The sequence below is a fragment of the Ammodytes marinus genome, assembly GCF_949987685.1.
Source record: "Ammodytes marinus genome assembly, chromosome: 20".
Classification (NCBI taxonomy): domain Eukaryota; kingdom Metazoa; phylum Chordata; class Actinopteri; order Uranoscopiformes; family Ammodytidae; genus Ammodytes; species Ammodytes marinus.
In genome coordinates, this window is record NC_137224.1 from 4,107,246 (window position 1) to 4,132,658 (window position 25,413).

Consider the following 25,413-nt stretch of genomic DNA (forward strand, 5'->3'; position numbering starts at 1 on the left):
GACCTTGACCCCCCTCGGGGAGCTCTGAATAGTGGCGAGCATGAGGAGTCCACCTTCCCACCACCACAAAAACACATTCAGTGCAGGAATGGATGGATGATTGGCATTGAGTCTGTCAGCGTGAATGTATATTCAGGGCACAGAAGAACAATGAGGTTAATGCATTGTTTCTTCATGATTCATCAAGTTGTTATTTTTCTGAGATAGAAAAAAACAGGTTCTCAAGCTGATGATTTAATATAGATGGTGAAAGTTAAATGCATCATAAGCGGGTACTGTTTATTAAATTGTTTGTTCTTTTCCCCTGGCAATCCATCCAATAGTAAACATTTTATTCTGAACCAAAGTAGGGGCCCGATTGACCAACCCACAAACAGAGGTTGCAACAGAGCTACACTGATATCCATTTTAGAACATAGTACTTTAGATAATAATGCTGCAGCTAAAGAAATGTACACAAATAGCATAAATCAGAGCTGCTCATTAGTTGAAATCAACACAATGCCTCATGTTTGGCTTCAGCCTTGTAAGCGTCCGGGAAATTCAATACGAAATTCCCTGTCCGACAACGTCCAAAATCCAAAGTGTTTATTGATTATCCAAATTGTTAAATTCTTAATAGGGCTACCAAAACAATCCCTGGGATTGTTCCAAGTTGGCGCAAAATCCGGATGACGATATAATAGACTTAAACATTTAAAAGGCTTTCATATTTAACACCTTTTTTAAACCTAGTCTCGTGGAAAGATGTTGATAATTGCAAAACTAGTCATATTATTTGTTTCGATTTACAAATCTTTTTTTTAGACTAACAAGCACACAGAAAACTAGGTTTCTTCTCTTGTTTACTTTGTCATCACAGTCAGAGCAGCTGTGAATAGAGTTGACCTCCCATAGGCCATGTGTGTGGAATGATGAAGTAATTTCTACTCTAGTCATTAGCTGTGTGTTGTCTTAAAAGCTTGGTATCTTTATTGTTAGAAAGACAGATGTTAATTCAGGTAAAGTTAATTAAAACTATAATCATTGGCAGGTTCCTTGTAAATTAGACACTGCTGCCAAAAGAAAAAAAAAATGTAAAACTGTTTTGAAGCAGCACTTTAAGCAGGGGGAAGAGAAAAAGTAAAGGGACGACCTAGAACAAAGGTTTTGAACTACATTTATGTGGATTGCTCAAGTACACAGTGTGCCGTGCCCTAAATCTACCAGGAAACCTTTCCCCATAATGGCTCGTCCGTTTCCCATAATGGAAATAAGCCGTGGCACGGTGGCATAAATCATTTAAAGACACATTTTGGCAGACTTGTTGTGCTACAATTGAAGATAATACAATGTGGTCTGGATCCATAGACAAAATAAAAACAATTACCTCATCATTAACTATTAGCTAGAATAAACCAATCCGATTTTACAACTCCATTTGTGCTCAAGTTTTAAATAATGTTCTCAATAAGCTGTTTCCAATTGGAACAAGAAAGAAGGGTGTGAGTCCTTCTATAATGGGAAACAGCCCTGAGTCTTCTTTGTGCCAGGTTAGAAAAAAAATGGAAACGAAGAAGAAGAGAATCTGGAGCAAGGGTCATTTGTGGGAAATAATCCCAAATCAGGCCATTCCCCATTGTTATGATTTTAAAATCTAAAAAAACAAACAAGGTACAAGATCGGAGTCATTATGGTTTATGTACGTTTGAGTAACCCCTTAGTACTACTACACATTTGTTATGTGTCCTACAGACCCCTACATAATTATCTATACCTATATCTTTGATTTCCTTCTACCATGCTTTTTCAGTTTTAAGCACACTCCATTTCTATAGATGAATCAATAAAGGCAACATGGGTGATCAGCATTGCATTGCTTGTTTTGTTGTTGTGCAAAGCATCTTTATCCGGGGGATGTTCTGGCTACATATTGGGGACCAACTGGATTTGTCTTAGTAAGGCTTTTAAAGCAGCTTCTTCACAGCTTAGAACACATTTCTGCAAGTTTCTCAACTCTACTGGATGGATGAAAACAATTCTTTGAAAAAAGATATTCTCTCATTCAGTGTTTTGATAATGGTGGTGAAGACATGGCTCCAAATCTCCGAATAGTGTTAAATTGTTTTGGGATATGGTAACTGTAAAATCTACATTATAGAGATTCACATCACTTTGTATACTTATTTAACCATTCAGTGAACCCTTGTGACCTGCATGGAGGCATCAGTCACCTAATGTATCTCCTTTAATTTTTCATCCGTCTACATGTTGAAATGAAAATAGAATGCCATTCAGCAATATGGGTAGATGGCTCTATTAGCAGCCTTACATATGAATGGGGCACCAGCTGCTTGTGTAGGAACACATCCTTGATGCAGACATCCAATGTAAAAATAGATTTGCGCCAAATAGCAAAATCTGTGTGTGTTTTGGGATAGGCTGTACCAGGGCCCAGGTTAACTTTCTGTTACTCATATACATGTAATCAGTAATTTGCTAACATGCCGAAGTGCATCCAAATTTACAGACAGCAACATCTGGTGTAGATAAAAACCATCCTTGTTGTATTAAAGGCAGTTATACGACCTGACTTTGTGACTGTGCGCAAAACATCCTGTGAGGTCACAAGAGATTTTTCCACACGGTTCACAGCTGAGTTTCAAAACATTAATACTGACTCAGGAGGAAACTCTGAGATTTGGCAAAGCTGTTGGATTGTGCAACAAAATCACTGGATATACTTTTAATAAACTTCTCACATCAATGGCCACATGAAAAACTCTGGAAAACAGGGACCGGGAAAAGTCTAGTCATTTGGAACAATTTTACCGCACTAATAAAAAACTTGTTTTGCTCCTCACTCTGATGTCATTGCGTTGGTGTATTAAAATGTAGGAAAACAAATAGTATGCAAGTTAATGATCATAAGGCAGAACTGACTTCGCTCATTGGATGGCCAATGTGTGTTGGATTATGTCAAATCAGATCCAGCTTTTCTAATTGATTACAAATGATCTAATTTATCATATTTGTCAAGTCTCTAACTTTGTTGTTTCTTTGACCTCACAACAACACAAGTATCAGGAGCTAAAAGGATTTTTAAAGATTAGAATTCAAGCTAAGATTGCTATCTTTTAGAAGGGACATCCCCCTGCCACTAGCCTTGATTACGCCCACCCACCCACTCACCCAGAATGCCAAGGGAACAAGGTCATACTGATGTTCGAGTACAGCATTTTCTTGTATTCTCCACAAAATAACAAATTCCAGTCAGAACCAGTTTCCATCAAACATCACATAAAACATGCTGGTATCTGGATCATTCTTGAACCAACCACACAAACTTTCAAATGAGAGCTGGAACTTTCAGAGGCAAATTTAAAGTCAGGTATACAATTTCTATGAACAGGAGCATCCATCTTCAGCAAATATTTGGAAGTAAAACAACTCTTTCCACACTATGACACTAAAACAAGCTCTAAAAATACACCTTGAACACTTAACAACAACCCCAGCAGCTACTAAAACCGTTGTTTTCATTACATCCCCAGCTATGGAAACCAGGAAAATGTGTTCTTAGTCAATCTGTGTTCAGAAAAAAAAAACTAAAACCAAAAAGGAAGATTTCTTAAAATATCACATTTGTTTTGGTTCAACATGCTTTCACATGGGGGAGACATGCTCCTCCCAACTCCAACCCCCATTTTTTTATTGGGAAGGAAAGGAAAAATGAATACATAAATATTTTCTTCTTTGTGAAAGTCCTGCAAAGAACAGAGCTCTTTTTCAGAGAGAAACAGAGAGGGAGAAAACAGAGACAGAAAGAGGGGGGAGTGTAGAGGTTGAAGTTATGAGGTTTTGGTAAAGGTACAGCATAGAGAAAACGCAATCCCTCACTCTGCAAAATTTCAGCTGTTTGTCAACTCTTCTCTCCTGCCATGGATCCGTCATCCCAGAATTTGGAAAGAAAAAGAGAGAATGTAGGAAAGAGCGGCAGACAGAGGGAGGGAGAAAGGCAGTAAACCTTGGCTGAGGTGAGGAGGGGAGGAAGAAAAAAAGCTGTTGTGTGGGAGAGCTGAGGCGCAGAGAGTGTGACGAAAGGCGGGGGAGTGGTGGAGTGCGGCGCCCCGTTCTTCCAGCAAAGTGAGAGGGGAAACAGGGGAACCAGAAGAAGAAGAGAGGAGTGATAAAGATTGGGGAAGGAGGGAGAAGAGTCTGCTGGACATGGGGCTTTGTGCAGTTCTCCTCATCTGTCTTTCCCAGGCTGAGCTGGGAAATGTCTGGGCTCAGGAGCATGAAGGTAAGCCTTCTTAGATCCAAAAGCAAATATGTACAGGTATTCAGAGATATTGACAAGTAATCTAATATTCACAACTTTTTACTGCCTTTATTCAGACTGCCAAGTGTTGCACAAGACAGTTTCCAAAACTAACGCTAAAAGAAATATTATCGGCCGTGAAGCCTTGTTACTCACTTTTGCAAGCTTGAAAATGTTTTTAGGGGAATTTTTCTTGGGTGAATTCTGCATATTTGTGTGTGTGTGTGTGTGTGTGTGTGTGTGTGTGTGTGTGTGTGTGTGTGTGTGTGTGTGTGTGTACATATGTGTGAAGCTAACAGGTCCCTTGACAATTCACTGTGTCAGTCACAGGAAACCCATGAAAGACTGTGTGAGGGATTTTCTAAGGATGCCTTTCCAGAACCTCTGTATTTCCTATTTTGAAAAAGTCAAGCGCCTGGTGTTCATTTGCTTGACAAAATATGAATCATGTGATTAGAAATCCTGCATTTTAGCAGACAGATGATCAAGGTTTACCAGCCATTTACATTATGTCCGTTTTTTTTATTCCATTGTGCACTTCTATAAAAGTTGGCTATGCCTGGAATACTTACATTTGGAAAGTTGCTTGCTGTGTATTTAATCACCCAAAAGTGCACTTGGTTGTTCTGTGCATCACCTGTGTATGTATGCTTTATAATCCTCTACCTTCCCATGTGTGTGCGGCTGTATGTGTGTATGCGCGCGTGTATGTATTTTTGTTCTCCTCTGAGATACATTATTTTTAGCCAGCCCCCGTTCTTTCGCTGCCTCTCTTCCTCCTCCTCCTTTCAACAATCAGTGGTGCTCCAGTTTCTCTGGCCTCTCCTGTGGTCCCAATTCCTCTGATCAGGGTCCTAAGCTCTGCAGAGGACAACCCGACACATTGCGCACATATCAGAGACAGATCCCCCCTTAACATAAGACAACTTAAAGTCTGTAAACATTTCTTATCTCTTCTACTGAAAACTGCTTAACCCCTTCAGACCCGCATTTTTTCTGCTGGGCAATTTTTTTTTTTTACTGATTCAGACTACTCTTCAACATAAAAACAGAGTTGATATTTTTATTTTTCGAACTCATGTTTTTATGAGTTTTTTTTCATGTCCATTCCAATGGACGCCAGGACACGATGCACGTAAAATGCCATAAAAACATTAAAAATAAAAGGCATATATGTCCTTAGGTATGGCCTAAACATCTGGAACTGGATGTTTTAGAGTCTGTGTAAGGTTCTGAACATGCACATGAACTTGATAGGTGTATCGCAGCGAGGGTAGGGAACAGCAGTGAGGTCATCACCAGGAAAGCCCAGTGCCTACTAGAAGAGAGGGAAATGCTATGACGCAATCTGAACATGCACATGAAGACAATATATGTAGGATTGACATACAAAATAAATCAGTTTTGCCTTCAGTAAACAATCATGGAACTTCCAACACATAACCATGCTTTTTATAGTATGCTAATTAACCTTTAACAAGGTTATTCGCCCGACTCCTGATGTCCATTGCGATGGACATCGGACTTTGAAAAAAATCCTACAAATTAATTACGTGACATATGTTCAAAATAACTTAAAATATTATCACTTGTAATAGTTAAAATTACACTGAGAGCACGTTTGTTTGGCTAGCATGAACATAAATGTAGATTTTAGATTGAAAATGGGCAGTTACTCTTCCCTCTTTGAATCGGCTCAGCCATACTTGTCTTGTCAGATGTCTGTCACTCTCTCAGAGCATGCTCAAAGTCATAACATGATTTTGATTGGATAATCAGGATCCAATCAGTAACCAGCAGTGTTGACATCATCCAATTACAGAGTATTTATTGGTTTAGAGAAAGAAATATGTCATGTGCATTCCAATGGACGCAGGGTCTGAAGGGGTTAAAACAAGCAGGATGCAGTGCAACTTGTCAGCCTCAGCCCTGTACAGCCGCATACCTATTTTGGGCTCTTTTCCCACAGCCTCATGACTTCATCTTAGTGCTTGATCACACCAGAAACTGGAACAGATCTTCCATTCACTTCACCTGTGTGAGCAAATCCACTGATCGCAGCAACTCCATGTAAATTATCTGATTTTTGAAATCTAGCCTTTACAAATGCACATTCAGGATATCATCTGAAATCTGCCTGTAATATCTATTTAGTATTTATAGATATTTCCAGGTGAAAATAAAGGTTAGCATAAGCATGCTAATGTGCTCACAATGACAGTGTAAACATGGTGATGTAAAGCAGGTCTAATGTTTACCATGTTCACCATATTAGTTTAGCATTAGCCAATTATCACTTAACAGAAGGTACAGCTGAGACACATGGAAATCAAATTACCTTTGCAGGTATTTGGTCATAAACTTAATTACAGGACAAATGTTAACTTAAAATCGGATGAGCACGGGAGAGGAAAGCCACGGGATAAAACGTATTGCAATTTGTTCCAAGGTTATCATGAATGTCTGAACAGAATATCATGGCAATCGCTCATATACTCAAAACCACAAATGTCTATCTGCTGGTTGTTCTATTGAGGTCTAGGGATCACCAATGCCATTAAGATACCCTAATCGGGACTATAAATATGTGAACAAAACATTATCCATCCAGTAGTTCTTGATATATTTTAGTCCAAACTAAAGGAGTAAAGTGACCACCAGGTCAAAATTCCCAGTATATGTTGTTCCATCAGGAACATCCCACTGTTCCTTTGGCATGACTTCTCTGCTGTTCAGCAGGTCACCAAGATCCCTAATCAATATGGCGAAGTTAACAATTGTCAACATTATTGCCTGAAAGAGAAGAGAGAAGCTACGTTTGAGGAGTCCCATGGAGACAACTTAAATCTCAAAGATGGATTTTGGATTCAGTCTGATACAGATATTAATAGGTTTCAAACTGATGTCATCTATACAAGAAAAGTCGGCTCTAAATCTGACAGGTGGCAATGATCAATAATTTAGGTGGGTCGAGATATGGTAGATGAATGAGCTCAAAATGCCACCAAGACACAAATATTTCCTCTTAAAGTTTTTCCAGGTTGACATTGAAGTAACTCTGTAGTCCAACTCTTAGTTCCAGTTGCCAATAAAAAACATGAATCCCAGTTATCAAATCTTTCTGATAATCTGACAGAGGGGATATGTCAGATCCTGGCTGAAATGGATTAATTCTAATATCAAAATATTTTGTTTATGCATTTCAGCATCTACAGTATATTTCTTACTGTAAAATAAAATACAATAAAATAAACCAAAAATACTCACTGAAATAACAGAGTGAACTACAAGTGGCCAACGCCATCCGCAAACTCAGACTCCATGTCCGCTGTACTGTTCCAAATTGTAAAAAAAAACAAAAAAAACTGCACAGCCATAAATAAGTCTTTATTTAACCACATTTTTCCTTTTCTTTCCCGGTCCTTATCAGTCCAGCTGCCAGTATTTGTGTGTGTGTTATAGTTACTGCTGTGCCAGTTGCCAAGTGGCTTCCTCCCAAGCCATAAGGCCCAAGCTGGTTTTTAACAAAGATCAGCCTTTTTAGAATCAAACCATAATAAAACCAGAGTGCTAGACTTCAATAACACACACTGACGCACATAGCAGTAGGGTTGGCCCGAATGCCATTTTTCAGGCTTCGAATATTCGTTGGTTTTTCCGAGCGAATATTCGAATATTCATTCCAGAAAAACACACCATCAAAAACAACATAAAAAAAACGTTAATAATCCCTATATACTCCCTGGAACCGATTTTGACAGTATCTGCATATTTTGTTGAAGATTTACGCGCTCGGAGGTGAAGTAATGGATGCGCTATGACACTTAGTGATGTAATATCCTCCTAAATGAGCAATACTACTACTACTACTACTAACTTTTATATCAAAATATTAAATTATTTGATGACATTATATTGCAGTACTAGCTTCTTGCAAAAAAAATTGTTGAAAAAAAAAAAAAAACGAAGCTCCGAATACTAATTTAAGCTCCGAATACTAATTTTCCGAACGAGTATTCGAATATTTGAATAATTCGCGCCAGCCCTACATAGCAGTGACCTCGCATTGTGATTACTGTTTCACTGAGGTTTCTTTCGGCAGAAGACTGCAGGTGCTTTGCTAATCCCTTTCCTGACACGAAATGGAATCGGCTAAAGGTTCAGTACTTTGTTTGTATCTTGAGATTCAATTATCTCTCATGGGCTGTGTTTGGACGGCACATAACGGTACACTCTCTTCGGCTAAATCTGTTTCTGGAGCAAAAATGTTGGCCTTTTCTTCTCTTTTTTGGGCCTGAAGATAATTCTCTTGTCATTTCCACGACCAAAATACATAATTTTTTGCCTTCGATGAATACTCACTGTTTGAACTTCAAAGTGTTGTGCTGTACCCAGAAAGAGATTATTTTCAGAGGAAATTTATTTTTTATCCCTGGACCTAAGCCATCTAAACAGGCTGAAAGACCGTTTAGCTTTCGTCTCAGTTGAAGAATGTTTTGGGGTTTGTCTAGCCTGTCCCTCAGTCCAGCTTTCAAAAGCGTCTTATAAATAGTTAAAATCTGACCTGATAGGTTTCTTAGATCTTTGTCATTACCAAGAAAGGAGTACGGAAGTGTTGATAAATTGTTTGAATACTGCAAGATACAAAAAAAGTAATAAAAGTACGTCATAGAGCAACTCTACAATACTAAGAAATAAAGGATAAGGAGAGCAAGAGATTGGGTGAACAGGAAACAGGCATGTGGGAGATGGTACTGGGATGATCAATCTGTGTATCCACAGCATATTGTGTATGGCTCACAATGGTGTGCCCTAGTTCGATGTGAGTCCTAACACCCACAAGATTTTTAAGGTTGCTCCTGCAATGCAGACACATCTGAGGAGGCAGATACAGTGGCACCGCTGCCATGCATGTGCCATCGTCTCAGAACAGCGCATGTGTATAATAATCATCCTGGAGGAGTCAATCCTTATGGCACTGCAAGATATGTTGGATTAAACAGCAGGAAATCTGGCATGTGGACGCACATTATCGGTGAAGCATATAATAGGAATTTAAAAAATGTAGGGGACTGTCAGTATACTTAAATGCTTTGTTAATCTAATGGGTGGGGGGGGCATCATAGTGTTATACAGTTTTTTTTTTACATTTAAACCACCTGCAAGTCTGTCACATCTGTTTTTAATCACTGAGTTTTTAGGTCGTGTTTCAAATTTAGCAGGATGTTTTCTGCTCCACTTTGCACATTGCCAGTGCAGGTTCCAGTAACACATATGTCTGCCAGACCTGATGCTACTGAGGTCAGTTTGACTCGAGTCTTTGTGCAAAGTCCAACCCACTCTTGAACTCTGTTTAACCCTTTTTTCATCAATCGTTCATCCAGGGCCACATGTAGAAAGTTAGACAAGGTTAGAGATGTCCAAGGAAATAAACTCAAAACATAGGAAGGTTATCAGGCTAAATCTGAGAGTGACCTAGTAATGCATGGTTTGCAAGAAACAGTATGCACAATCATATACACACAGGATGTCTACACTCCTAAAGGACTAGATGTACTGTATATTCTGTAAATAGTCCCTGAGATGCCACTTTCTGTTTATCCTCCTCCTCAAACCTCTTCCTTATTCCTGCTGTTTGACGCCTCCTCAGCTGTTTAGTGATGATGAGCCATTCTGACCCAATTAGAAGCCTCTTGCTCTGAAACCGTGAAATAGCTACCAACGCACCGTTATCAAACAAGATTTCTCATTAGAACCATCTCCCCTGTGTGAGTGATAACCTCGCTACGTTTCATTCTCTTGTCCCAATTTGTTTCTTTGTCTTAGTTTTTTTCTACTTCTCTAACGAAAATCGCTTTCAGTGGATCCCAAATGATAACATTTTCCTGGCCAAGAAATAGTCCTGCACATAACCCCCTGTAAAACCACAACTTATCATTCTAAACTTCAACATGTAACGAGTTAATAAATGAACATTAAAAGTCATGGTAGGCAGATTTTGCTACCTTGGGACAGAACCAGGCCTGCTAAACTAAGCTAACTGCATTATCAATGTTGCTTTATTTTTACCATACAAACACGAGAGCGGGAGTGATCTTCTCATCTAAGTCTCTTCAGGAAAGCCAATCAGCCTAGTTCCCAAAATGTTGCACTATTGCTTTCATGACCAACCACCAACATGCTATATGCTATATCTAGCAAACAGGTGGAAAACCAAAAAAAGAGTAGAGTAAAGCCTGTGTACCATGTAGTAGAAAAGTGCCATATGTTATCATTGGATGCTGTAGCATTAACATTTTAATTGGAACAAACAGACCTAGCCAAACCAAGAAAAACAGCTCCAGACCAAAACTACAATAAAGTATGTGGATGGGATCCAAGGCATTCAAATACTTTTGGTCGTGTTATAAACACAATTTAAAAATAAGAGGCTGAGAGGGGGGTCCAGACCACAGGCTGGAACTTGTCATTCCCTCTGTCAAGATGATGCTAACATGCTGATACGAAATTGCTAAGATCAGTAAACCAACAGCTCAAATAAAATATAGACAGCAAAAACGGTGTAATCCCTCGACTTTTTCTTGAAAAGATAAAACAGCGGAGTGTCATCCCGCTGAACTTCCGATCAGCGAGTTCTGCTGATCTTGCAACTGTTGACCGAAAATGTGCACAGGACAGTGAGTCATGGATCGGTTTACGGTCCAAGAAAAAAAAAAAAAAGTAAGTAGAACAGGAGAGAGAAGAAGTAAATGTGAAAATAATAAAAACATCTATCTATGAGCTGTTGAGCAGATGACAAGAAATCCACAGTAAAGTAGGTGGTTAGCAGAGATTGGAATACACACTTTTGATACACACACACACACACACACACATACACGTGAAATAAATGGCTAAAGAACGCTGGCACAAAATGAAGGTGGTATTGGTACAGCCAAAAGACACATGCCACATTATGGTTTAAAATCAAGAAATAAAGAAGAAATAATAGCACTATTTCTGCATGACAGATGTTATATACTCAAGTCTTTTTTTATTCTTGGTTTTGCGGGTGTTTTCTTTTCACTCTTTGTTTGAGTTATTGCTCCAAGACTTCCAAACATAGATTTAATTTCCTTTCTGCCATGTCTGCCTACTAATGATACAATTTAAGGAAACCAATACATAGCAGATGTGACCACATGTCTTAAAAAGCTAATTTAATTACATTTAAAGACCAGATAATTTATTTTTTAAGAGCTCTTTTCACACATTTTGTAATCAAGTGAATTCAGTGTTTGTGTTTTTTCTCGTCTGGAGTTTAGATTATGGCGCTTCATTTGTTGAGGAACTGACAGTATGTATCAATCATAACAGCATGAAGTAAACATGGCAAACATCTTGACCCTGCAGAGTTCAGGAGACATCATTTTACAAATGTGTCTTCATGCAGGACCCACATTTTAGTAAACTGTACCGTTACCATAATGCCTGTCTTGTTCTAGATGCACCGAGTGGGGCTCCTCTGTGGACAGATGGGGATAGGAACGGTTTTTACACAACCAGGAGGGACATGCAGACCCAACATAAACACAGAGAAGCCCGTGATGCACAAGCTGAAGGAGGAGGAGTGGATATCAGTACTCTGCCTGACAACATGACCCGCATAGTGGTAAGATTCAGACAACTGACCCTATGCAAGTGCATCCATACTTAGTAACTGTCACCACGTCTTTTCAAGCTTTTCATTTTAACACATATGCAGTTTACATAATGACATTGGCAGAATCACTCAAAATTCTTTGTAATTCTTGCAACTATTGTCAACAAAACCAGCTTCTCATTTCCACTTAACAACCACAGCTTTTCTTGAGTGTAACGACAACCAGACCTAGAAATAGTTAAGGATCTTTAATATTTCTCCTTCACTTCAAATTTCCAGAGATAAATTGTATTTTAATTAGGGCTGTCAAATGATTAACATTTTTAATCAGATAAATCACAGGATGCTGTGGATTAATCACGATTAATCACGATTAATTTTACCATTCGAAATATGCTCGAAAAAATTCGAATTTTCTCTGTATATTATTGTATGAACGGAAAGATAAAGGACAAAAGGTGGATATGTACATTTAAAATTAGTATTTTTATTAATTGAAAATCCAAATTATGCTTTTAATACTGAAAATAAATATAAATCAAACTAAAATATATACCTACCTACCACACCATAATTCAATGTGTTTGTCTCTTTACTAAGTCTTTGGGCAAATATAGGCTATATAATGGCATTTATTTGGTGAATCTATAGGTTGTGAATTCTTGAATACAACTTGATTACAGTCCGCGGTGTGTGTGTGTGTGTGTGTGTGTGTGTGTGTGTGTGTGTGTGTGTGTGTGTGTGTGTGTGTGTGTGTGTGTGTGTACGCACAAACACGTCCTAGGGACTGTTCATTTGTGCCAGGAAACCGGCGTTATATTGATGTCTACTCACACACACCTCTGAAAACTGCAGACGTTTGTGTCCTCGCGGGCTCTGAACAGAGCGGATGTTTCTCCTCCTGTTGCTCCCGACTCAACTGTCACCCGCGGCAGTTGATTTTATAAACTATCAATGCCCCCGACACAGACGTGACCGTTAGCAGATTAAAACACGGCAAGGGCTAACGTGCTGCTATGTTTGGCTGCACGCAGCTACTCATCCTGAGTCAGCGATAACGTTAGAGTGACGGTGGGATGCACTGGGCGGATCATTCTGCACATGCGTTAATTGCGATAAAAAAATTAACGCGTTAATTCCAGAAATTAATCACCCTGCGTTAACGCGTTAATTTTGACACCCCTCATTTTAATGTTTCTTAATCCTCAAGATTTGATTATTTCCGGGTTAACGTGAAGATATTAGATATTATCAATGTGGTCTCAGACTTTATACCCCACTGTATATGAGTCTGAAACAGGGTTAGCCTGATCTCTGATAAGGAGCCATCCAGAAGAAAGGGGATGTCATTGTCCTACATAGGTACATTAATACAGTTAAGAAATGCTACAAAATTGGTCCCAAGCATCAATGAGATCCACATTGTGCAGTGGGTTCTTGCAAACAAGAAAAATCTTAAAATGGCCTAATCCTTAGATCTTCAACAAAAATATGTTGTTAACTGCTCTAAACAGCTGTTGCTCTTTTTTTGACTGAAAATGACGTCAGCATGAAGGAAACATCCCTCACTGGCTCCTGACTATTTTCGGAAAATCTGCAAACATAAAAACAACTTCGAAGCACAACTAAAATGGTATTATAGGGTCTCTATACCTTAAAAGCAGGAAGTTACTTGCCTGCCTTGTCAGGCCTTGTAGGAGCTTTAACTATGTATATGCAACCAGTTTGATAATGATCTGAAAGGTCAATCGAGGGAATAATCTTTAGGAGGTTATCGTTATTAGATTTCTGTCAGGTGGACTGTCCAGTTCTATTTCCTGTTCACTGACATTTGTGTGTGTCTTAATTCCCCAGACTCTTCTTTTCACTTGACTTAGCCTCAGTAAAATTCGACCCAAATAAATTGTGTTTTTAAGTTTTTTTTCTCTCCTCTCCCTGCGATTCAAATTGAAAACAGATGACTACCTTGTCCTGCCAACTTACAGTGTTTATTTTAGCGTGGCTGTGCGTGAGTGCGTGCATGCTTGTGAATGACTCAGTTGGACAAGATCAAACCTAGCCATGTTGTACTGCTGCTGTGGCCTTTTCTAGGGGGTTCTAATTTACAAGACCCTCCACATCCTGTCCAATGGGATTCTCTACAAAAAAATCTGTCAGCTGTGAGGGTGAAGAATATGATAGTTCCCTTTTCCTCACCTAGCAATCCCACACGCCCCTCTACAAAACATTTGCTGGTGTCAGGCAGTGGCTATGGGAGAAAAAAGTGGGTCACTTGCTGTATATGGAGCAGGCGGAGAGGCGGCGAGAGCGCTGCATTTAACTGCTCCACTTTCTGAGCCCACACTAAACCACCAGAACCATTGCTCTCTGTCACCTTGAACTGTGGCATACATTAATAACGCCATCAAGAACTGAGATCTGTAGGAAGACACTTGTCCCCGTCACCAGTGCACTGTGTGATGTGTAAACAGCTCCCCCTAGTGGAAATGCAGGGACATAAATTGGAAACGGGAGATAAATCCCAGATGTGTAGTGTCATGGCTCTAAACCAGAGCAATCTCCTTTCAAAGCCACTTTTGATTGTTGTCTTTGATTTTAGATTTTCCCTCAGATTTTCATTTTCATTTTTTTTTACCTTACCTTACATTCGTCCTGTGACCCCTCCTGAACCTATCCGATTCACCTTCCCAAAGACAACTCGTCTGTTGGCAACATGGCTAAAAAAACAAAAAACTTAAGTGAATGTTCAGTCAAGGGATTTATCAGTATATATGAATGCATTTCAATTCACACTATTACAAATAGAAAAATCTAAACTACCTGATCATGAATAATATTTTTTGAGGAATTTCTGCGTGCCCTCTTTCTCTCAGGAGGACTCCCAGAAGTACTACAGATGGCAGAGCTTTGGTCCAACTGACAGACGGACTGAAGACTTGTGGGTAGATCTGAATTCTCTGTACAAGAACCGAGTCCAAATCCACGGCATACTGTCCAATGCTCACCGACAGGCGGCGGTAAGATTAGCACACAAAAAACACATACACACACAACCATCCGATTTAACACACACTCATGTCTGTTATCTTTTCTTTTCCACAGAGAGTGGCGCTTTCTTTTGATTTCCCTTTTTATGGGCACCATTTGAGACAAATAATCGTAGCAACTGGTGGTGAGTTTAACTTCATATTACCTGTTATAGTAGCAGCACTCATCTTGACTTTGCACTTCCAATCAGGCAATCAGAAATCTACCAGTGCGCTGAAGGAGACGTCCTACCCTAGGGAAACATTCAGGAATTCAGGCTATAATATATATGGTTCAGTGTAAATGCCTTCATATGTTTACATATTTGAATGCTTAAATATTTGCTGTGCAATGTACTACATTTAATACGGATTTGTTAATCTATGTTACGGATAACAAAACAAGTCTCTGCTGATTTTCATCGCATACAGAACATTTGGAAAACAATGGCTTCATTTTTAAAACCTGAAATAAAAAAACAACAGTTCTCAAAGTTTAATATTGTACAGGAACTTTGCATGGAATAAGTAGTCGAAACTACTCATTCAAATAAGTAACCACCTGATTAAAGAATATGTAAAGAGGCTAATAAATACAGTTTACGTATGTCAACTTTCAGTACTTGACAGATTTTTATACTTTGTTTTAAATATTTGAAATAATGCAAAACTTTACATGTATTCAAAAAATGCCTTTAGTTTTATCGAATAAGTATAAACATGCAGCATGCACATGGTTCTTAAAGTGTTTTTAACATCTGTACCTTAATTTCTTCCACCAGGGTTCATCTTCATGGGGGAGATCACTCATCGAATGCTAACTGCCACACAGTACGTCGCTCCCCTCATGGCCAACTTTGACCCGAGCTTCTCCAAAAACTCCACAGTGAGGTACTCGGACAACGGTAAGTGGAAAAGCTCCTAAGTGACAATGAAGTGCGTGGGAGCACCTGTTTTTCTTTGACAGGCCTTTCTGTTGATGCTCTGCACAGGTAATCTATTTGTGGTGCAGTGGGACAAAGTGCACTTAAAGGACCGGGAAGATGAAGGACCTTTCACTTTCCAGGCAGCCCTTCACAGAAATGGAACCATTGCTTTCAACTACAGAGATGTAAGTTTTGGATCTCAATTAAACTGTTTTCTGCATCATCTGTCATGTTTAGCCATGTTAAACTAAACTGTGATTATTTTTTTTAGGTCCCTGTACCAGTGGAGAGAATGAATTCCACCGAGCATCCGGTGAAAGTGGGTCTTTCTGATGCTTTCATGGCATTCCTTCCCACCTCAGAGCTCTCAGGTCAGTTCAAATATATATGCCAATGTGACAATCTTTATCTTGTTATATCAACAACATATAAAAGCTTCTCATTTGTTATATATGTGGACCAGATGATATTATTAGAATTTTCTTGTTCATTCAAAGGAAATAACAATAACAAGATGAAACAAACAAATATGGTTGATTTTTTTGTCCTATGAAGGCAGCAATGTTTTGCTTCATATGGCTAAATACATTATTGCTTCAGCAGCATCACCTTTGAAAAACCCAGAACAGAAATAATAAATCTTGCAAACATACTAAGATGTTATATTTGTCTTGAAGATGCGAAGCACCGTACAATCTATGAGTATCATCGTGTTGAGATTGACGCCACGAAGATTGTTAGCAGATCCGCTTTTGAGTTCACACCTCTGCCTAGTAAGTATCCTCATAAAAGCGACCTTTGTATGAACAGCAGCGCCTCATTATTCAGCTCCCTAACTCCAGACTTGTGTATCCAATTCCTGCAGCTTGTCTTCAACACACATCCTGTGATCTCTGCATAACGTCCAACTTGACAACCGGCTGTGGTTGGTGCAACACAATTCAGCGGTAGGATGGCATTCTGAAAGATGTATAAGGTAAAGAAGCCGTAGAGAGACTTCTCTCTTCTAACTTTGTTCCCACTGAGTTTCAGGTGCTCTGACGGGATCGACCGCCATAGACAAGAGTGGTTAGATTATAACTGCCCTGAAGAGGTGAGATACGTCAACAACTTGTACAATAGAGAAATAAATAAACAGGTGTTTTGTTCTTTTCTTGATATTATCTCGAGTTATTGATGTGTGCATTCATGCAGTCAAAAGGCTCTTGTGAGGACTACAATCCGGTACTACCTGAGGGATCAATGAGTGCCTTCAATCACTCTTCTCCAGGCCCGACACCTACTTCAGCGGCGCTCGAACACCAGCCCTTCACTAGAGGTAAATATCCCTGAAGCAGATTCTAGGGCGGACAAAAAGTCTGTATAGAGCATACATAAACTATGCTGCGAATATCTTATGAAAACACATTTGATGGCAAGAAAAGTCTGACTATTGTGGTCAGTTGTCAAAGTCAATGTCACAATGGCTACATTCACACTTTCAGATTTACAGACGAGTCCTTCAAACCATAAGGGGATAACAGAGAATACAGCCATCATAGCAGGTGTCGTGGCTGCGCTTGTTCTTCTCGTAGTGCTGACCTTACTGGCGGTCTACTACATCAACACACACCCCACAGTTGCTCCACCTTTCTACCTCATGCAGGTGAGTAACACAAAAGCCTTGTTTCCACTGAGTGGTACAGTTTGATTCTGTACGGTACGCATTATTTTGTGTTTTCACTGTCAACAGTGGTAAACACCAAAATAAGCATACCATGCCGTACCTATTCATGTCACCCTTTCACTTGGGTAAGCACCATCCGGCTAACATAAACCCTGCCTACCAAGTAAGGTACTGTCTGCAGTTTAAACACAAACCAGATCTAGGGTTACCGCTCCGTACCAGACCATGCAGTACCAAACCTATCAGTAGCCTACTGCTAAGTGGAAACGAGGCAACATGCATAAACTTTGTAGAACCAACAGTATATTGTTCAGTTTAGAGATAGATATCACAAATGCACATTCATGTTATGCCGTCTGGCCTTCATCAAACTACTCTCTGTTCTTCGTAGCAACGCACCAATAACTACTGGCCCTCTATGAAGTTCCGCAACCAAGGCTGTCACAACAGTTACGCTGAAGTGGAGCTCGGGGGTCACGAAAAGGACGGTTTCATTGAAGCTGAGCAGTGCTGCTAAGGGTCCTGGACTTACAGGACTCAGTCAGAATAAGAAAGGACACCATCTTGAGGACTGCAAAGGTAATACAAGGGAATGAATATGGACGATCAGGCCAACCATCGACAGAGGATGTCCCTACTCGAACCTTGGCGACTGGACAGTTTTCTGCTGTAACTGCTCTTGTAGCTCTTGCCAGCTTTATCTGAGTCTTCTGCTCTTTGCTATCACACCGGGGATTTGCCATATTGTCCAAGGGTAGGAGGGTCCCGAAAGGAATCCGAATGTACAGAAATGATGAGATGTAAACGTGTAACTGTACAAAAAAACCATCAATGCAACGGGATGTCAGGGAATTAAACAAACAAGCCTTCATACTGCAAATCAGTGTACAGCTCAACTTAACCATGTGTTTTTTGTTTTCATTCACTTTATGGAGTTATTTTTGTTTCATAAAAACATCCAGGCGATCAATATTTGGTTCATTATAAAAAAAATGTATATCTCTGTGGACATCACTATAACAGATATTTAGCACTATAACGGATAGTGATTGTAATGGTCATCTTAAATTTCTCTGGAGAAATTTTGTTTGGGATATTTTCTTTGAACATTTCTGTTTAAATGTCTTCTAATAAAACTGGTGATGACTGCTGTTGATATTTCTCCTGCTCAGTGAAATGTTGAAAAATAAATAATACGGACCATCTTGGCCAGTATAGACCCGGGAAATGCATCACTAAGTGGAAACGTTGCGGTAACTGTCATGTGAGTGGCTTCGAATAACTTGTTTCATTTAAACGCTGATATTTAATTATTATTGCTGAGTGAATAAGCCCTAAATGCCCTAATTTATTTATGTTTATTAATGTTGTTTCTAATCATATAAACATAAATAATGGTGACATTACTGGCTGCATCAACTTAATATTTATACTAAAGGCACAAGTGACGTAATGCAGATTGAAATTATTACATGTAAACAAATTATAGAATAAGTGTGAATGATGGTGAAAATAAAAAAAACATCACACTAAAATGGAGCCATCAAATTACAAGAAAGTCAAAAAAAACTCAAATCCATTTTAAATCATGTAGGCTATGTCAACAGATATACGAAAACAATTAAGAACATTAACTATAACACAGCTAAATTAATATACAGGCATGTTGACTGCTTGTAAGTAAGCAAATTAAAATTACCAGCTTACCAATTTATTAAATGATAAATCAAAGGTCGAATTTGAAAACATCCACTGCATAGCTTCCAAGGTACTTCCAAGCTAACTCTGCTGTCACTTGCTCATAATTGGTCCTTATTAGCATGACCGACTCTATGTTAGCCCCATGGTTAGCACTAGCAGCCTAAAAAAACACTCAAAACAAATAATGATGTCAATGTATGACTTACAGTTCGATGGCCGCACAGTAAATCAAAGGTAGCTTTTTTTCAAACGTATTTTAGGACATTAATTACAGGCTAAAAACTTTTCTACATCTCGTACAGTTGTAGGCATAGTTGGAATGGACCATTCCATTCCAAATATGGGGGTGGTGATGTGGAAAAGTGGTGCTGGCAGCATTATCAAATCAATACTATCATTTAAAATCAGAGTTAAACAATCATCAAACCACTTCAACAGTGGATTAAGTTTAAAAATTATACATTTGTGAGGTGAAATTTCTGTTTTCATCTGCGAGGTGGTTTTTATTCTTTACCCGTCAACTGGCTAATATCGTCAGAGTTCGCTTTTCGTTCAGTGTGTGTAAAACTGTAAATCAATGTAACTGATTTCCTAAACGTTAGGGCGATTTGGAAAAGAGGGGGCACCCGGATTTGAACCGGGGACCTCTTGATCTGCAGTCAAATGCTCTACCACTGAGCTATACCCCCGTTGATGTCCATGTACGGAAATGTTGTAGTTTTAATATATAGACTAGATGGCTGAACTGCTACGGTCTGTTAATACATACCACCGCACTACGAAACTTGTAAGAAAGATATGCCATATAGTTTAAATGATAATGTGGCATTATATCCACTGTGGAAACAAGATGGCTTCAGTTCAGATGTCTGTCATTGTCCCGACTCCGGCAGATGGCGCCAAAGTAGAGGAAAATAACAGAATTAAGCTAACTGGATGCTCCGCTGTCATTCTATCCCATGCAGTTTGTTATAACTATCTTAGTCTATCTATGTGTCAAAACAGTCCATCGTTTATATACTCTAGTCGTTATTACATTACATTGTGGTATCTTATTTTGTCTAATGGTCCGTAAGTTGCTGCTCCTTTTAAGGATATCACGGTTTTCTTAAAACGCATTTCGTGTTGCCTTCAGGTGCTCGACAAAAAAACGTAATTTATACAGCCGAATCTTAAGTGAACGTGTAAGTAGCCTACAAATGATGCGCAACAGTTGTCTATTTGTTGTTTTTGTTGTAGATGTGACTTTTCCACTCTTTATTTGAAGTTGTGAAAAATGTTATACAATCAAAACTATTAATATAGAAATAATAAAATATTCAATTAAATTAAAAAATATATACATAATTTTGATGGAAATGGCCGCACAGACCTCAAATGAGCACCTACAAGATTACTTTGATTGTCCAATGCAGCCATATGGCCCACACACACACACACACACACACACACACACACACACACACACACACACACACACACACACACACACACACACACAACAAGTGCAATGGGAAATGTCCTATTTCGGACTGTTTGTGAGGGCACGTGAAGGCCCCATGAAGTGCTTCACGCATCCTCGCTTCGAGGTCTAGGTTCCTTGAGGAGGCTGTGCAGGCGAAGAAGAGAAGGACGTTTCGTCTCCCCAGCTGCTCATCATTCACAGCCTCAACTTTAATACTGAACACCACTGGATCAGTGAGTCTCAGTTTTTAGTTTTCTTTCTTTATTTTGTGGTGAGAGGAACCCTGCGCCATCATGAACCCGCCCTGTGGAAGATGCAATAAACCAGTTTACCCTACAGAAAAAATAAACTGCCTTGATAAGGTAAGTTGACAGTCTCTGACACCGTTCACTAACCAATTATTATTTTTATTTATTGAATTTTTTATAAAACATTCCTGCCTTATAGTAATGTTCCCCTATTGTTTTGTATGCATGTCTCTAAATGTATTGGTCCATTTTTATTTTTTTGTTAAATTTTTGTATGTCATGTGTTGCAGACTTTTCATAAAGTTGAGCAGTGAGTATTCATTCTGGCTAAATTAAGATGTGTTGCTTAAAGTCATTCAATGCTTTCTTTTTCTAAATGCCCAAAGATGGCCATATAGCAGAAGTCTCTTTCATCCTATGATGTTTATTTTTCTGTGGCACATACTGTACATATTAATTTTAACCAAAAATGTACACTTAATGTCATAATGTATCCTCTCTGTGAGGCTTTAGCACAATATTCAACTGTCTGGCTAATTTTATCCTCATCTCTGTGCACAAAGAAATACAATAGGCCTACACACATGCACTTTTGAATACACACCTAAGGTCACACCACACACACACACTGACACATAACTAAAGGAGTGATGAGAAGAGAAAACCACATCCGGTAAACAAGCATTGGCCACAAACCTCTAAATGTTAAAAATGGACAGAGGAGATAGACTGTGTGTGTGTGTGTGTGTGTGTGTGTGTGTGTGTGTGTGTGTGTGTGTGCGTGTGTGCGTGCGTGCGTGCGTGCGTGCGTGCGTGCGTGCGTGCGTGCGTGCGTGCGTGCGTGTGTGTGTGTGTGTGTGTGTGCGCGTTCAAATACTGTATACGCTTTTTTGGTTAAACAGCTAAACCAATAGGTCTATACTTCCTTCATGCACTCACTCACACATCTTTTTTTGAATACACTAAAACATGTTAACATCTTGCCGGGGGTCCCTGGGTCGAGTTGGAGTAATACACACCATACCTTAATCCATACTCTAACAGGCCATATGCATGTAAACAAACTGCATGCATTCTCCTGTGGTCGTTTCACATTTTAACCGTATCTTATTTGAGCTTGTTCAGTGCAGAGATTTGAGAAACAGCTGTAGTAAGTATTTTTACACATATTTATCGAAAGACCACCAAGATGTTTTTCATCTCTCTACAAGGGCAAAACTTGATTGATTGATGTTTTTTTTTAAGTGTTGAACTTAAACTTTTTCTCTCTTCTTCCCTCTAGTATTGGCACAAAGGTTGTTTCAGCTGTGAGGTTTGCAAGATGGCGCTGAGCATGACCACCTACAAAGGCTTCGAGAAGAGACCGTACTGCAGTATGTAAGTGTTTACACCACACTGATAATATACTGATGGTTACAGTAACCAGTTCAGACAAACATTGGAGAAACAGGACAAACATTTGATTCTGGGTGAATAATACTGATAAATGCAACTAAAAAAGTTACAACATGTAGTTTTCATATGTCTACATTACAGAATTTTAAATATGGTAATCTTGTGAGGTATAACGTTTTGGGAGGCCTCTGGTCGTTGCTTCACAATAAAAAAATAAAAAAAAACTGTCACAACACAAGCAGACTTTTATTTCCGATGCAATCCAGACACACAGATGTGGGCTGTGGAAGCTGCAGTTTGTTTGTGTGTGTGTGTGTGTGCGTGCGTGCGTGCGTGCGTGCGTGCGTGCGTGCGTGCGTGCGTGCGTGCGTGTGATGGAAAGAGGGAAGTGCGTATAGACTGTCTGACTTCAGAAAAGTCCACCTCGCTCTTGCAAATATTTGATGTGTAAATACAATTCTATACTTTTTTGAATATATACTTTGACCTAAAACAAGTTATCTTATGGTTCATGTGGTAAAATGTGTTTTACTCTGGGTTGTAAAATCAAAAAGGTGTTGCCTTTCTATACTCCTTTGCAAAGCATGTAACAGTGATGAGTGTGCTACATTTTCTGTTACCTACACTTAGATCCGACATGCCAATTTTAAAGATAGAGTTAACCTCAAATATTGATCTACTGACTATAGGGTTTCTCTTCTTTCAGGCATTACCCCAAAACCTCCTTCACCATAGTGACGGACACCCCGGAGAACCTGCGTCTGAAGCAGCAGACCATGCTCAACAGCCAGGTAAGACACCCATCGGTCTGTCCCTTCTCTCTCCCTTCTCTCTCTCTCTCTCTCTCTCTCTCTCTCTCTCTCTCTCTCTCTGCTACCACTCTACCACTCCTGCTCTGCCTCTGTCTTCTCACACAGCAGCAGAGATACTCGTCCTAATCTCGTTGCATCACCACAGCCTCGGTGTATCTTTCTTTAGCTTTCTGTGTGTTGTCGCACAGCAGGAGCATAGACGCTGCTCTCAAGACGTCAACTGAATCAAATGAAACACTTTGAACATACTACAAATGATACGACTTTGATGAAAATATTTGAAATTCAACTTTTTGAGGTGTAAAGGTTTCTAAAGAGTTTCTTAAAGGTGCATTATATGTAACTTTGGGTGTTTCAGAGAAGTGAACTGAATAAACAAACTTTCCTCACACAAAAAATTGGATCCCTGGAACATTGTTTGAAGTTAGAAAGCCCCCTGAAAAGCTACTGTTTCACTGTTGTTGTTTACATCAGCAGGGCCCAAAGTTTGGTTTACAAACATTATTCTTGTCTTGCGTTACAGCCAGGTGCCTCAAAATAATTTAGTTCTGATTTATGATGACTAAGAATCACATGTATTGAAAATATGTTTTGTAAACTAACTGCAGGATCAGCTAATGTAAAACATTCCCCCTCCCCTGAAACTACACAGTGCACCTTTAAGGGATTCTAACTTTTCAAAAGACATTTCCTCTCTCTCTCTCTTCCTTTCGGTTTCTCCTGTGACACGGGCTCAGCTCAACTGACTTAACTTAACTGTTCCTAATCTGTGGATCTTGGCACACTGTTCATGCCAGCGCTTTGACAGGATCGAAGGGATAAGTCGCACGAGTCACGCACAATTAAAGACATTCCAACCGTTACAGTTTGGAATTGTACTCTCTGAGGATTATCTTGTCACTAAGCATTTTGGAGAGGAAAGCATTTTTTCCTTTTCATTTTCATGTATTCATCATCAGTTTGTACTTTCAAAATGACCCTTGTACCAAACTGGAATCTGCAAATAGTCAGATGGGAAATTGTTACAAATGCGCACACACACACACACACACACACACACACACACACACACACACACACACACACACACACACACACACACACACACACACACACACACTCTATGTACCTGTGTTCCCATATGTTTTCCCTGTCCTGGTGTTGGTACCTACTACCTAGAGTATGTTTAGGGCATGTGCACAGAGCTAGGCCGTTACTCCCTGCCTCCAATCCAATGCTTAAGCTCAGCCAATCAACTCCCGGCTCAAGCTGTGAAGACTCAACGGACTGCCACGACCTGACACGAATCTGTCCCTTGAAGTGGTTTTGATCCAGTGTTCGTGTTGAGGGAATGTTGGATGTATCGTTGCTGACTACACATTAAATAAACCAGAGCAGCTTCTCAATGCAGTGGTTTCCAACCTTAAAAAAAAATCATTACATTTTGTTTTGTTCAAAAGGTAAAGTTTCATTTGTTCAGGCCAAGAAAATCGCACACTTTGTCGTCATTTCACTCAAAACATTGGCCTGCATTGGCTTAAGTTTTTACCAGTTGATGAAGTTTATTTTCACCATGAAATACCATACGATGAAATAGTTCCTGCCCTTATCCTTAGACATGGGATTATGTGGAGCCTCTAAAGTCTTGAGATTTTTTTTACTATACCCCCAAAAAATGGATGTCAATGGATTTAGTTGTTTGGTGCTCAAAGCCTAGAAAAAGTACTTGGTATGGAACTACTTTCTCCTGAAAAAGTTGTTAACAGTATGTTCTGAACCACCAACTTAAATCCATTTACCTCCATTGTATTATAGTGCTTTGCAAAGTGTTCGAGTTATCTCAGCACATAAAACCAAACGGAACAGCGACCACCATCGCTCAGATTGTGTGTCATCAACATGTGTTAAGAAAAAAAGCTAACCACACGTTCAATTTTAGCACATTTCTTAACCTACCCATCCTGCAACCACAGACGCATCTTCACATTTTCACAGGGGAAACTATTATAGCAGCATCTCAAGTGAATCACAAGTCAACCAGTGTTACCTCTTATACCATTCATTGTACTCTTAAGATTAGTTTTTGTAGAACAGTCTAAAAAAAATATTGTAAGTGGTTCCATTTTTGGCTAAAACCATTTAAAACTATCATGTAACATCGCTACATTCTTATGCTACATGATTGTTATGATAACTTCTGGGTCAAATTTACAGCCAAAGCCGTTTCCAACC

The 25,413-nt window shown here is 39.3% G+C and overlaps 2 protein-coding genes across 3 annotated transcripts in view; both read left to right on the plus strand.

Moving 5' to 3' along the window:
- Positions 1 to 3,786: 3,786 nt before the first annotated feature.
- Positions 3,787 to 18,716, plus strand: LOC307267213 (plexin domain-containing protein 1-like). The gene is made up of 13 exons (XM_080049473.1): positions 3,787 to 4,282; positions 11,785 to 11,951; positions 14,816 to 14,959; positions 15,045 to 15,114; positions 15,751 to 15,873; positions 15,961 to 16,079; positions 16,166 to 16,265; positions 16,572 to 16,667; positions 16,760 to 16,841; positions 16,927 to 16,987; positions 17,089 to 17,212; positions 17,379 to 17,539; positions 17,952 to 18,716. The coding sequence occupies exons 1-13, from the start codon at positions 4,207 to 4,209 to the stop codon at positions 18,075 to 18,077; spliced, it is 1,449 nt and encodes a 482-aa protein (XP_079905599.1). The 5' UTR covers positions 3,787 to 4,206; the 3' UTR covers positions 18,078 to 18,716.
- Positions 18,717 to 20,894: 2,178 nt separating this feature from the next.
- The window catches only part of LOC307266756 (LIM and SH3 domain protein 1-like), a 9,306-nt gene continuing 4,787 nt past the window's right edge, over positions 20,895 to 25,413 (plus strand). For both annotated transcript variants that reach the window (XM_080048858.1, XM_080048859.1), the window contains exons 1-3: positions 20,895 to 21,088; positions 22,257 to 22,351; positions 23,076 to 23,160. In XM_080048858.1, the coding sequence (XP_079904984.1) occupies positions 21,020 to 21,088; positions 22,257 to 22,351; positions 23,076 to 23,160 (249 nt within the window). In that variant the 5' untranslated portion in view covers positions 20,895 to 21,019. The remainder of the gene's footprint in view (positions 21,089 to 22,256; positions 22,352 to 23,075; positions 23,161 to 25,413) is intronic.